At 39.5% G+C, this 15,443-nt stretch overlaps 1 protein-coding gene across 2 annotated transcripts in view; it reads left to right on the top strand.

Moving 5' to 3' along the window:
• Nucleotides 1–15,443, top strand: part of nbeaa (neurobeachin a) — an 868,656-nt gene that overhangs the window by 153,730 nt on the left and 699,483 nt on the right. For both annotated transcript variants that reach the window (XM_063054331.1, XM_063054330.1), the window contains exon 9: nucleotides 13,093–13,290. In XM_063054331.1, the coding sequence (XP_062910401.1) occupies nucleotides 13,093–13,290 (198 nt within the window). The remainder of the gene's footprint in view (nucleotides 1–13,092; nucleotides 13,291–15,443) is intronic.

A 15,443-nucleotide genomic window follows, 5' to 3' on the forward strand; every position in this document is an offset into this window, starting at 1 on the left:
CAAAATATGGCAGCAGGGTCCAGCCCAGGGCATTTTGATGCAACAGGGCCTGCGTCCTACTGCGAGGAACAACTCAATATTTGGATGATTTAAACGCTGAGCCAGGTGAATTGAAAAGACAGGGTGTTGGACCAGTTCTGCTCATTGCTCCGCAACGCTTGCTCCACACTTCACTGCACTGAAGTTGTGGCTGTGGGCCTGCTTTGGGCTTCGTGTCTATGGACTCACTTTCGTTCTGAATGCTGTTTGCTTTCTTTTATTGTTTGCACTTTTTTTTCTTTCTGCACATTGGATGTTTGTTGAATTTTTAAATGGGTTCTTTTGGGTTACTTGTTTTGTGGCTGCCTGTAAGGAGAAATGCCTCAAGGTTGTACAATGTATACATACTTTGATAATAAATGTATTTTGAACTTTAGACATTCTCTGATGACTGGGGCATTTAAAGTTTGTCAAATAGATTTAAATAATATTGAGCAACACACGAAGAAATAAATTTGCTTAAAACTTGTTTTAAGTGCTAGAAATTAATTATGAAAAATTAAGGTCATGTAAAATAATCTGCTTAACTATACAGTCAAGAATATACAGAATCTGCTTAACTATACAGTCAAGCTTGGGATCCTATTTAAATGTAAAGCCTAAAGCCATGATGTGCAGTAGCTTTAGCTATATAGTGGAGGACTCTTTGTTAAATCCAGTGCTGAAGTGGATATATTTTTCCATTTGATCCCCATAAATTTTGGAAAGATGTAATAATAACAGGATTGTCGTGGTGGGAGATTTTAATTTCCCAGATATCGATTGGTATGTCCCTAGAGCAAGGGGTTTAGATGAGGTGGAGTTTGTTAGGTGTGTTCAGGAAGGTTTCTTGACACAAAATGTAGATAAGCCTGCAAGAGGAGAGGCTGTACTTGATCTAGTATTGGGAAATGAACCTGGTCAGGTGTCAGATCTCTCAGTGGGAGAGCATTTTGGAGATAGTAATCACAATTCTATCTCCTTTACCATAGTATTGGAGAGGGAGAGGAACAGACAAGTTAGGAAAGTGTTTAATTGGAGTAAGGGGAAATATGAGGCTTTACCAGGCAGGAACTTGGAAGCATAAATTGGGAACAGATGTTCTCAGGGAAATGTACGGAAGAAACCTGGCAAATGTACTGGGGATATTTGCGTAGAGTTCTGCATAGGTATGTTCAAACGAGACAAGGAAAGAATTGGAGGGTACAGGAACTGTGGTGTACAAAGGCTGTGGTAAATCTAGTCAAGAAGAAAAGAAGAGCTTACGAAAGGCTGAAAAAGCTAGGTAATGATAGAGAGCTGGAAGATTACAAGGCTAGCAGGAAGGAGGTGAAGAAAGAAATTAGGAGAGCCAGAAGGGGCCATGAGAAGGCCTTGGCAGACAGGATTAAGGAAAACCCCAAGGCATTCTACAAGTATGTGAACAGCAAGAGGATAAGACGTGAGAGATTAGGACCAATCAAGTGTGATAGTGGAAAAGTGCGTATGGAACCGGGGGAGATAGCAGAGGCAGTTAATGAGTACTTTGCTTCAGTATTCACTACGAAAAAAGATCTTGGCGATTGTAGGGATGACTTAGAGTGGACTGAAAAGCTTGAGCTTGTAGATATTAAGAAAGAGGACGTGCAGGAGCTTTTGGAAAGCATCAAATTGGATAAGTCACCGGGATTGACGAAATGTACCCCAGGCTAGTGTGGGAGGCGAGGGAGGAGATTGCTGAGCCTCTGGCGATGATCTTTGCTTCATCAATGGGGACAGGAGAGGTTACGGAGGATTGGAGGGTTTTGCATGTTGTTCCGTTATTAAAGAAAGGGAGTAGAGGTAGCCCAGGAAATTACAGATCAGTGAGTCTTACTTCAGTGGTTGGTAAGTTGATGGAGAAGACTTTGAGAGGCAGGACTTATGAACATTTGGAGAGGCATGATATGATTAAGAATAGTCAGCATGGCGTTGTGAAAGGCAGGCCATACCTTATGAGCCTGATTGATTTTGTTGAGGATGTGACTAAACACGTTGATGATAGTAGAGCAGTAGATGTAGTGTATATGGATTTTAGCAAGGCATTTGACAAGGTACCCCATGCAATGCTTATTGAGAAAGTAAGGAGGCTTGGGATCCAAATAGAAATTGCTTTGTGGATCCAGAACTGGCTTGCCCACAGAAGGCAAAGAGTGGTTGTAGACGGGTCATATTTTGCATGGAGGTCGGTCACCAGTGGTGTGCCTTAGGGATCTGTTCTAGGACCCCTATTCTTCGTGATCTTTATAAATGACCTGGATGAAGAAGTAGAGGGATGGGTTAGTAAATTTGCTGATGACACAAAGTTGAAAGTGTTATGCATAGTGTGGAGAGCTGTCAGAGGTTACAGCGGGACATTGATAGGATGCAAAACTTGGCTGAGAAGTGGCAGATGGAGTACAACCCAGATAAGTGTGAGGTGGTTCATTTTGGAAGGTCAAATATGATGGCAGAATATAGCATTCATGGTAAGATTCTTGGCAGTGTGGAGGATCAGAGGGATCTTGGGGTCCGAGTCTATAGGACACTCAAAGCTGCTGCGCAGGTTGACTCTGTGGTTAAGAAAGCATACAGTGCATTGGGCTTCATCAACCATGGGATTGAGTTTAGGAGCTGAGAGGTAATGTTGCAGCTATATAGGACCCTGGTCAGACCCTAATTGGAGTACTGTGCTCAGTTCTGGTCGCTTCAGTATAGGAAGGATGTGGAAACCATAGAAATTGTGCAGAGGAGATTTACAAGAATGTTGCCTGGATTGGGGAGCATGCGTTATGAAGATAGGTTGAGTAAACTCGGCCTTTTTTCTTTGGATCGACGGAGGATGACAGGTGACCTGATAGAGGTGTGTAAGATGATCAGAGGCATTGATCATGTGGATAGTCAGAGGCTTTTTCCCAGGGCTGAAATGGGTAGCACAAGAGGGCACAGTTTTATCGTGCTTGGAAGTAGGTACAGAGAAGATATCGGGTAAGTTTTTTTACACAGAGTGCTGAGTGCGTGGAATCGGCTGCTGGCGATGGTGGTGGAGGCGGATATGATAGGGTCTTTTAAGAGTCTCCTGGGCAGGTATATGGAGCTCAGAAAAATAGAGGGCTATGGGTAACCTTAGGTAATTTCTCAGGAAAGGGCATGTTCGGCACAGCTTTGTGGGCTGAAGTGCCTGTATTTTGCTGTATGTTTTCTAATGTTTTTCTAAATTTATGTATTTCATCTTTTAATGCATTCTACGTATCTCATACCCTTAAGTAGAGTATTAGAATAGTTTTCAATCTTTTTAAATTCTAAAATATATTCTCATCATCACCATGAAAGGTGTCGGCCCAAAACATTGGCTTTCTTCCTCTCCACATATGCAGCCTGATCTGCTGACTTCCTCCAGCAGTTATGTATGTTACTCTGGATTACAGCATCTGCAGAATATCTAGTATTTAAGCTTTCATCAGTTCTTTTTCTCCTCCAACAGCATCACCTCAACTCTGCTCTGAATATCAATTGCAACATTTCTCACTAATGCAAATAACTAGTCAAAGTCCACTCTTCCAATATCTTTCAGGAACTTGTGTGTTAATAAAATTACCTTCTATTCTCTTACACCCTAATGGGTTTTGGTCAGTCCAGCTCAATCAGTGCTCACAAGATAATCCTGATACTCCTGGAATCAATCTAATAAATGTATTTTGCATCACTTTCCTTGGTTTTGGAGCTAAAATTTCTACTGCTTATGTTAACATTTAGGTTTACAATTGTAGCAAGTTTTCCTCATTCCTTTACTCTATTTAGCAGTAAAGACTAACGTGCTGTTTGCATTCCTTAATGCTTGTTGAATCTGACAACCTTATCTTTTCCATGTACGAGTGTATAAATTTCTTTTGTAGATCAAATTTTGCTGGTTATCCATTTTTTGATTACTATTTTTTGATCTTTCTTCCAAATTGAGTAACGTTATATTCTTATGTTATACTCCTCTATCCATTCCCTAAACCTAACCACATCCCTTTCCTGAATCTCTGTTCTACTCACAGCTTGTTTTCTTCTTTAGTATTATATAATTAGCACCTTCAGGTTCGTTCATGTTACACATCATGTAGACTCTTTGCTTCTCTCATTATCTTTCAATACTTCTTAAGCCTTTCTGGAGAGCTTCAGTGTACCTGAACTGTACTTGAAGTTCTCTGGTTACAGATTTCCCTGTCCTGCTAATGCATTAATCACTGAGGGGCCAATGCTGATTCTTGTGTCACCCTATTATTTAAATATCTGTCAGCTTAACAAAGACCTGTTCATGTTTTTTTTTCATGTCCTTTAATTAATCTTCTATTTAAAATAATAAATTTCCCAAACCTTGATCGACCTTATTAAATGTAACAAACTTTTGTTTGACACCTGCTTAAATAACTTCTGAATGTCCAATTTTGTTGCATATTCTGTTTCCTCTTTAGTCCGTAAATGGCTCCATTCTTTCTTTGACTGATTAGAATTCTTTGAATGACCACTGGGTTTTCTTTTATGCCAAAAATCACATATAGTCTGCCTCTGTGTTTTGTTTTCAGCATTCCTCAAGCCTTTCTATATTACCTTGATTTTCTAAATTCCTGACATTATTAAAGAAAACTCCTTTTGCTGTTTCATTTCCTTTTTTTTATATGTTTTTACTTACTCAAGTGTCTATAGATCTTGCTGTCTTTTCTGCATTGTGGAAACTTGTCAAAGTTGTGAGGATGCAGAGGGGCATTATTAATTTTGTGATGCAGACACGTAGGCTTAAATTCTTTGCAGTACTTAATGTAAACGTTATATACAAACGAACAGAGGACAGTCAGTTTGGACAGTGACATAAAATGTCAGATAATGTTTGTTGCAACTACTGTGCATAAAATGGTCATAGGAGCATTGTAAAGGGTCTTATTTGGAAGTTTGAGGCCTACTCAGTGTAGGTCGAAGGGTCTTGGCCCAAAACGTCGACTGTTTACTCTTTTCCATAGATGTTGCCTGTGTGTTGCTTTGGATTTCCAGCATCTGAAGATTTTCTCATGTTTGTGCTTTACCACTTCACTGAAGTTTCTTCGAGGATACCTACCCTGAAGAAGTTTAAATCTTTCCTTTGACAGAAGTTTAGTGAAACCCTCTCTCACTGCTCCCCCTCTGTGATCTCTGTTGCCTTCTGACTCTTCAACCACGTGCTCACCCAGACCTGCTATCACAACCATGTGTCCTTCCTGGGAACTTGTCTTCGCTACCATCTTGTGCCACATGGCTTCCATGTCCATTTTCAGGCTTCTTGTTTCAGACCCACCAAGGATCCCAAATATTCATATTCAATTGACTGCTTCTCCCTCTGCATTCTATGTGCCACCCGGAAATACCAGGTGCCCTGTCCCAGTTGCTATTACGGCTCTGGGATTCTCTCTCCTCTGCCTGCAATGTACCTCTCTGATATTTTGTTCTCTGCTGGATCCACGCTTTCAACCACCGGTTCTTTGCCGTTCTCGCTTCCAGCAAGGATTAGAAGGCTGCTCGTCTCCTAAGTTTATACCTAGCCCCAGACACCCTCAGACTGTGTCACTGCTGCCTCATGCTTGGACCTCGATACCATCAGATGCCCCCAGAATATGAGTCTCTCCAGGTCCATCTTCAGACTTGACAGTTCTGGACACTTCTGTACTGGTGACATTACCATTGCCAATACTGGTTTTAGCGATTCTGAGCTGAGTCAGAACCCGGATCCTACCGCTGTCAGTGTTGGTCCCTATGATCCTGGATACTTCAAACTGCTAATTGTGCAATCTCTAACTCTGGCTCCAGCCTGGACCTTGACCAACAGCATCTCCAGGCCAAAACTTCATGCAGTGCCGCTGGATTCCCTGTCTTCTTTATCCCCCACCACCACCCTGCAATCTCGTGTCTCTCAGGCCCCACCATCAGCTCTTGGGTCCTCAGAACCTCCATCTTCCTCCCATCCTACCTTCCCTGAACACCCCAGTTCTCCTCTCTCCTCAGACACTACACACTCTCTGCACTCCCCTCTGATCCCAGCTCTCATACATGTTGGGTCTTCACAATTCCCTCCAACCTTCCCTCTCTGAGGTAGAACATTCTGCCCTCAGCAAGGGCCTCAACTTTGAATCCCTGTGTCCACATCACAGTGAGTTCCGTGCCCACCATGACACCGAGCTCTTCTTCTGTTGCCTCTGTCTCTGTGCCTAATTTTTTGGCAAGCACTCTCCAGCCTGCACTGATGACCCCTCCTCCCATCTTCAGCCCTCCTCCTCTTCTAGGACACCTCGCTTTAGTCTTCTTCCTGTTCTGGGTGTTTTTTATTGCAGACTGCAAATGAGACATCAACCATCTCGACTTTAACACTCCTCTCTCCAATTCAAATCCCACTCCCTCTGGATGAGCTGCTCTCCACTCTCTCTGCACAAATCCTAACCTCACCATCAAACCACAGATAAGGGTAATGCTGTGGTAGTCTGATGGACTGATCTCTACCTTACTGAGGCCAAACGGCAACTCAAAGACACCTCCTCTTACTTACCCCTTGAACAGGACCCCACTCAGGAACATCAGGCCATTGTCTACCGCACCATCACCAACCTCATTAACTTTGGGGATCTCCCATCCACTGCCACCAACCTCATAGTTCCCTTACTCCACACCTCCTGTTTCTACCTCCTACCCAAGATATCAAACCTGACTGTCCAGGTAGATGCACTGTTTCTGCCTGCTCCTGCCCCACTATAGGAGAGGAGTGTAAGATCTATCCTGGGCCCAACATATTGATTGGGGTAATTACAGAGTAGATATGTCAGCATATTTCATTAGGAGTTTGAGGAGATTTGATATGTCACAAAATATGCACACTTGATATGCACATTTCTACAGTTATATCGTGCAGAGCATTCTAAATGATTGTGTCATCCTCAAGTATGGAGGGGCCACTGCACAGGATCAGAAAATGCTGCAGAGTGATGCAAACTCAGCCAACTCCATCGTCAGCACCAGCTTGCTCAGTATCGAGGATGTCTTCAAAAGGTGATACCTTAAAAAGGCAGCGTCCATCCTTAAGGCCCCCATCACCCAGGACGTGCTCTCTTCTCATTGCTATCATCAAGGAGAAGGTAGAGGAGCTTGAAGACACACACTCAATGTTTTGGGACCAGCCTCTTACCCTCAGCCATCAGATTTCTGAATGGACAATGTACCAACCCATGAACACTACCTAACTTTTTTGCTCTCTTTGCACTACTTGTTTAATTTATAGTTACAGTATTTTTTATGTATAGCATTATAGTGCTACTGTAGGACAACTAATTTCATATCTCAGTGCTATTAAATGTGATTCTGATTCTGAAGTGGAGAACTCATGACTTATGCCCTGTAAATTGTGGAGAGACTTTGAGATGGCAGAAGATGAGTCATGTACTGTAAACTGCCTAGCCTTTGACCTGTTTTTGTAGCCACCATATTTATCTAGTTTGTCGTTTGATTTTGGTGTTACCTAGAATGTTGATGGCGGGGCACTCAGTAATCGTAAACCCATTCAGTGTTAAGGGTTGGTGATTAGTTTTTATATTGAAGATGTAGAAGCTTTTTATGGAAGTGGCGGTTGAAATTTTTGTGGTTTGTGTGTTACTTGTTATCTATTAAACCATCTTTGAACATTGATTACGTTCTTATTATGGGCAGATATGAACAGCTTCATTTGCTGAGAAGCTGTGACTTGAATTGAGTATTTTGTAGTCATTAGCAAATATTCGGATGTTGGAAGGAAAGTCTTTAATGCAATAATTGTGATGATGTATGGAAGTGAATGGTCCAGGCAAAATATAATTTGGGCATCACTGAGCAATTGCTGGTTTGTCAGTGCCGCTTGATGAAGCTTTGATGTTTTTCATCACATTGCTAATGGCTATGAATAGACTGATTGCCACCTGTACATCGAAGCATCCAGTGAAATGCATTGTTTGCATTGAGGATCTGCTGGAGGCAGCCTGCATATGTTGACATGTTTCTGGCACGACATAGAATGCCCACAACTTACTAACCCTAAATTGTATGTCTTTGGAATGTGGGAGGAAACTGGAGCACCTAGAGGAAATCCATGTGGGGGGAATATACAAACTCCTTACAGAGGGTAGTGGGAATGGCAACCAAGTGTTATATTCTATATATTTTAATTAAACATTTTGATTACTCTTTATAAGAATGAAGCTCTGAAAATTAATGCTCCATTTACCCAATTCTTTCCCCAATACTAAAACCAGTATTGGTTCCTGTATGAGTTCCTTTATCTTTACACTGTTAAATGTTGCAGTTCCTTTGTTATAGGTTGTTTTCACTTTGAACATAAAGTTCAGAATTAACATGGATTTTTTTTATTGTTCTTTCAGCTTTTCTGAAAATTTGCCATTCATATAAGATTTATAATCACTTTAATGTTTTCTAGTAATTATCTCTTAACCTTGATATGACATGTAAGAAGACTGCATTAGATTTATTTTATTGAATAACTAAATGCATAATTTTTTTAATGCTTGTTCTGTTTGATTATGTATGATTCCATATTGTCAAACTGACTTTTCTTTTTTTCTCTCACGTTTGGAGTTTAATACTTTAGTCCAATCCTTTCATCATCTAAAAATCTACCCAACTCAGAGGCATGGTTTTAAACAGAGGTTTGAAATACATGAATTTATGCTAGATATGTTATTTTTTGGTGCAAGAAGATCCTGTGCAAGAATAAATACAATTACCATTTCACTCTGTTTCTTCATGTTCCTAGTGTTAAGGTTTTTGTAACTACAATTTACATTTTATTATTTTTTTCACAGGAAAATTCCTATCTCACTGGTTTCTTCCTTTTAAAATGAAATTGCCTTCTTTAAACATTGTTTTCAGAAGCCGCAAGCAATTTAATGTAAATAAGCAAAAAATATATGATTTAAGAGATTATTTCAACATAGTGTTTGACATTTCAGTGTTGCCTGAACTGTATTCCACATCCTAAGATTTTTTTAAATTCTTGGTGTTGGGAATATTACTTTTTTCACACTGTGGTAAGCTAATTCACCTCTAGTTCTGGAAACTAAATTCAATAACCAAAGAAAATGTTTATTTTTTGTCAAATAGATAGACAAAATTACTGTCATTATATACCTTACAATTACTTTGTAACTTACGGAGCAATTTTAATTTGGACCCATTACAGACCTATAGTATTTCGTTCTTTAGTTACGTGCATTTTTTATTGCTTTGCCTCCATCTAGTGTAAGAAATGAGATATGTCAACTGACTGATACTGATTGCCAAGATCAGTTGCTGAACAATTCTTTTTCATCTCTCAGAAGAATTTTATTTGTTTAATAGATATATTGCAAATTACATATTCTTTTGATTTTAATTTTTTTATTATTTGTGAAATCCTTAGCAGAGTAGAAAAAATTTAACTATCACATATGTTAGTACACAAGATAATAGTATAACAGTGATTTTAAGGTATTTTTCCATATATTAAGGTTAAATTAATTTTGTGGTTTGTCCTCTTTCTTCTCTTGCTTGTTTTGGTTTTCTCCCTTATTCTGAAATCAACTCTCAGAGAGATCTGTGAAACTGTTTAGGAACTATCATCTTTTGGTAGAGTTCTTTCTCTACTTAAATTCAATTTATTCCCCTTTTGCAATTCTGCTTCCAATAGATAGGTAGTGACTGAATTTCCTTGCATTGCTGAAGGATGCTAAAGCTAAAATAAACTTTGCCATAGTGACTGATTTGACTTATCCAAAGAAAATCTGTGGATCAAATGTATTGGTTGTCCTTTTGTGTGTGCATGTAAGTGAATTTATCCATAGCTGTTTATGAAATCATTTTAACACCTATTTGAATGAATTCTGCTTTGTGAAGTTAACATTTACTTGGGTTATGTCCTGTGCCTTGCCTACACCAGTATTATTTATAAGCATATCTTTCCAGTAGGTGTTGATAATAATGTGACTATCATGGGGTCACTTAACATGGTCTATTACCTTTCAAATCAAGTTTAACTACACATTCAGTGAATCTTATATATCAATTCCAGAAGCATTATGCAGATTTCATAATACAAAGACCAAAACATTGATAGATCCTGTTTCAGCTTTGTATTTTAATCAAAGCTTATAAAGCAAAATACTTCAGACACTGAAACTCTGAAATAAAATGTTAAGTAAGACATTTAAGGTGCAGGATAAGGAGGGGAAGAAGAAATAAAAATAATCATTTTCATTAAACTTATTCATGCGTATTGTCAATGGAGTTCGTTGTTTTTCGTGAATTATCTGCAGTCTTTGACATAAATAATTGCACAATTACCTCTCCATTTTTATTAATCAGGATGGGACATGCTCACCTAGTATTAGTCTCACCTATTCTCCTGAGGTCACAGAATTATAGTAGCATTTTCTCTGCTGGACCCCACTGTTACCCCTATCTCAAAGCGCTGTTCTGAGTCCTCCCCTTATTTTGATTCCGTGCTGCTCTCCGCTAATGTATCCAAAAGCATAATTTTCCACATGTAATCAGATGGCAACTAGATGATCCAACAGAAGGACAGAAAATACTTGGAACACCCAGTGTGTCAGGCAGCATCAAAGGAGTGATAAAGAAAGAGGATTATTGTCCTGCAGTGTTCACTTGATTTCTTTTGCCACAGATGCTGCCTGACCTGCTGAGAGTTTCCCTTATCTTCTCGTTTAATTTCAAATTTCCAGTGTCTGCATGTTTAACTCTCTGTTTTAGCATTACCATTACATCCCTTGTCTGTTTCTAAGCTATTGGGCTATTTATTTGACACTATGTACTGGATGAACAAAGCTTTCCTCTGTGTAAATATTTCAAATCTAGAGTCACTGGCTTTGGTCTCTGCTTCAAATTCATTTAGTAGGCAGTGACTTTATTGCTATCCCTTTTTGGCACTAAATCAGATTGCTGTCAATATACGTAAGAGCCATCTCAGCCAGATGTCATATTTAATTGTGGTTTGCATCTCTGACAGTGCAGTCACTGTCTGTTTCCAACCTCTGCAATGTTACTAATTGCGACACCAAGGAAGATAAAAAGGAAATTGTCATTTTTACCCGTATTAAAGCAAAGCCTTACTATTCATGCCAGATCTGTATAAAAACATTAGTTAGGCCACAGCTGGAGTACTTCTGCAGTCCTGGTAACTGCACTGCTGGAAGGAATTGATAATACTACAGCAGGTACAGGTGAAATGGATGCTGTCATGGCTGGGGAGTTAGAGTTGACAGGAAAGACAATCTAACTGAAGATTTCTAATTTTGGAGTAAAGAAAATTGAAGGATGATTTAAAGATTGTGAGAGGCCTAGACTTGGGATGTTTAACTTAGCAGTAGGGCTAGTAATTAGGAAATGTAGATTTAAGTTACATTTTGGATAGATTAGAGGGGAGTTGAAAATAAAAATAGTTTATTCATTTAAAATTAGGTGTATAAAACTCGCTGAAAGAGTCAGAAATCTTCATGCATTTAAAAAAAAATACATGGGTGGGCAGTTGAAAAGCTATTACCTGCACAATTTTCGGGTAATACCTAGGAAGTGGATTAACTAAATGCCAATTTCTAGAGAGATTATGTTCTCAATATTAGTTGGGAGTTCTTCAAATTGGATTTTTTTTTCTCAGGGACTGTGATAGCAGAGTAACACTTTTTCTGTATTAGTTTTCTGCACTACAGCTCTGAGCCACCTAAATCTATTTACTAAATCACAAGAAATTTTGCAGAGGAGGTTCACTGGGATATTGCCTTGGATGGAGTATTTCAGTTAAGAGGAGACTGGCTATGCTGGGCTTGATTCCCCTGGAGCAGTGGAAGCTTCAGGGGGACCAACTGAGACTGATCTAAAACTTTGACTCCATTCCTAGTCCTGGCTGATCTGCATTCTTTTAATTACAGTCAGTTCTGATCACATTTTATCCTCACCTATTCTCAAACCCACATTTGGCTTGTCTGCACCATATATTTTCTCTTAGCTTCTTCCAACAATGGCTACAGATATTTTGCCACCCTTGGTAAATAGGCCAGTATTGGATAGGTGAGGCTTCAGACCCTTACGGGGGTGATAGGAAAAACATCTGATTTGAGAAGAGTATATTTTGGCACTGCTCCCAATCTGATTGTGGATCATCTGTCTTTAAAGAAAAAAAGTAGACAACAACTTAAGTAAATGAATGTGTATATTGATGATCAATGAAAACATGCAGAAAGGGAGTAGAGAAAAATTGGGATAGATGCCATAAAAAATTGCATGTAAGGAACATTGAGGAAGATGGGGAGAGAAACTGAATAAATGGAAATGAAGATTGTTGTGTATTTTCCCCACAGGAGCATAATAATTAGCTGATAATAGTGAAAGATCTTTTTAAAAATTGATTTTCATGTTAATGCTATGATTCTAAAAGGTAGCTTACATATAATACATTAGTGGCATATTTGGTGATAGTTGATGCAAATGGTATAACTTTTATAGTTCTGAGTGAATTATTCCTTGACAAGTAATGAATTGTATAATTGGTAAAAGCATTTCCTTTTGGATACAGATTTTAATTGGTCCTTTTTCTTTGTTTCTTGAATTTGGAAGACTCTGCTTCACTTTGAACCATTTCATCATATGCACACTTGAAATTCATTACATTTTCTATCAGGTATCATGGTTAAATTAGCTGTGGTGAGCCACTGCATATTTTAGACAGTATTGTAAATTCTTTATCATCGCATTCTAACACTAAAGCTTCTGTATTTAAAGTTGATTTTACGTTTTTACAGAAGTGTTAATATAAGATACATCTCTACAAATGTACATAATTTTGAATGCATCATTTGATCTAATTTTCAAAAATACCTGCATTAATGACTTGGTGTGAGTTTGTGAAACATTGTATATAAATATTTTTGTGTATTATTATAGTTTTGAGGTCACTGTTAAAGATTAAATATAGTTTTGTGAGTAGTTGCTGTCTAAATGTAGCACATTTGACGTGGATAACAATATGGTGTTTTTCAGAGTACTTTTAAATTTAAGTCTGAGAGTGACATCCATCTTGCTGAACATCACAAGCAAGTATTGTATGACGGGAAGCTGGCCAACAGTATTGCTTTCACATACAATGCCAAAGCAACTGATGCACAGCTTTGTCTTGAATCATCACCAAAGGAAAACCCTTCAATATTTGTACATTCTCCACATGCACTGATGTTGCAGGTTTGCATTAAGATCTTTTGTTGTATTCATCTATATCTTTCTGTGCTTTTTGAATTACTTAACTGTAAGATCTAAAACATGACATTGATAACAGCAGTATTTTGCTTTTGTAGGTGCAAGTGGCGTAACTTTTGGATTTCTGAAGGAATTATTAATTGACAAACAATGAATTGTTTTAATTGGTCATCTTTAAATTGTGTTAAGATTACTTTGTCTCTACCACATTATGTAAACCTACTGCCCGTTATGCCACTGGTGTTTAGGGTAGCAATGAAAGTCCTCCGTCTCTGGTGGTGTTCAGAGCTTCCTTCATCATGTCATAGCTCGGTTTTCCGTACTGTCAGTCATGCAAGTCCTTGGTAAAGACTTAGGAATATGCCGCATACAGGTGTAGGAGGATTCTTCATTGCCGTTTCCGTTTCAGTTTTTTTGACCTGTCAGGTTTGTTAGCCCAGGTTTCTGCTTTCTTGGATACATCCCTTCATTTTGCAGATTCTCTAACCTGAGTGAGTTAGGGTAGAATAATAAATGTCTACTTTGCTAGCCAATGAGGTAGATCAAACACAGGGATCTTCTAAGTTAGATCTCTTCTAATGAGTCCATTGATGACATATGATGTGCTCTATTTGATTTACCAATCTTATGTATTGAATTTGAGTGTGTTGATTCTTAAGCACTTGCATAATTTCAAAGGCCAGCTAGAGATCCTGGTGAATATAGAGATATTTATTTTCCTCACTTGTTTCACTGCTGATAATGTTTTTCCATCTCTGTAACATTGCCTGATATTGATTCTGCCTCAGCTGACCTGTTGATGAAATCTTCCTCATGCCCTTATTTCCTCCAGACGAATGCAGCAGTACACTCCTTGATTGGCAAATATTCCTAACCCTGCACTAATGATTCCTTCTCCTATCTCCAAACCTTATCTGCTTCTTGGACACCCCACTCTGGATCTTTTCATCTTTAATTGCCAATGGGACATCAACTGGCTCAACTTCATCACTCTTCCCTACAGTTTGAACTTCACCACCTCTAAATGCATTGCCCTCCACTCTCTCTGCACTAATACCAACCTCACGATCAAACCCTCAGACAATGGTGGTGTTGTAGTGTGGCGGACTGACCTCTACCTTGCTGATGCCAGGAGGCAACTCTTAGATACCTCCTCTTACTTAGCCCGTGTAAAGGACCCCACTCCGACCACCAGGCCACTGTGTCTTGCATCATCACTAACCTAATCAACTCTGGAGATCTCGCATCCTCTGCCATCTACTTCATAGTTCCCTTACTCTGCACTGCTCGTTTTCACCTCCTAATCAAGATTCATACCTGACTATTTGGATAGGCCCATTGTTTCTGCTTGCTCCTGCCCCGCTGAGCTCATGTCCACATACCTCGACTCCATTCTATCCCCCTTGGTTTACTCCCTTCTGTCCCCCTTGGTTTACTCCCTTCTTATCTATAGCAGCAGCACTTCACATACTCTCGATCTCTTCAACAACTTTCAATTCTCTGGCCTTGACTGCCTCATTTTCACTGTGGATGTCCAGGCCCTGTGCACTTATTTTACCCATCAAGAAGGCCTTGAAGCTCTCTGCTTCTTTCTCAACGATAGACCCAACCGGTTCCCCTCTACCACCCCTCTCCTCCCTATGGCAGAACTGGTCTTCACACTCAAGAATTTCTCTTTCGGCTCCTTGCACTTTCTCCAAGTTCAAGGTTTAGCCGTGCGCACCGGCATGGGCCCCAGTTATTCCTGCCCTTTCGTTGGCTACGTGGAACAGAACATGTTTCAAGCCTTCCCTGATAATGTGTCCCAATTCTTTCTGCCGTACAATGATGACTGTATTGGTGCTACTACCCACGATGAGCTGGTCAATTTTGTTTCTAACTGTTACCCTGCCCTTTAATTCACTTATTCTATTTCTGATACCTCTCTTCCATTTCTCAATCTTATGTTTCCATCTCTGGAGACAAATTGTTTACCAATATCTTCTATAAGCCTGCTGATTTCCACGGCTTTCTTGACTGTACCTCTTCCCTCCCTGTCTCCCGCAAAAATGTATTTCCATAAGACCACAAGACATAGGAGCAGAACTAGGCCATTTGGCTGATCCCTTTATCCCCCCCTCAGCCCCACTCTCTGGCCT

Source organism: Mobula hypostoma, chromosome 7 (genome assembly GCF_963921235.1).
Source record: "Mobula hypostoma chromosome 7, sMobHyp1.1, whole genome shotgun sequence".
NCBI lineage: Eukaryota > Metazoa > Chordata > Chondrichthyes > Myliobatiformes > Myliobatidae > Mobula > Mobula hypostoma.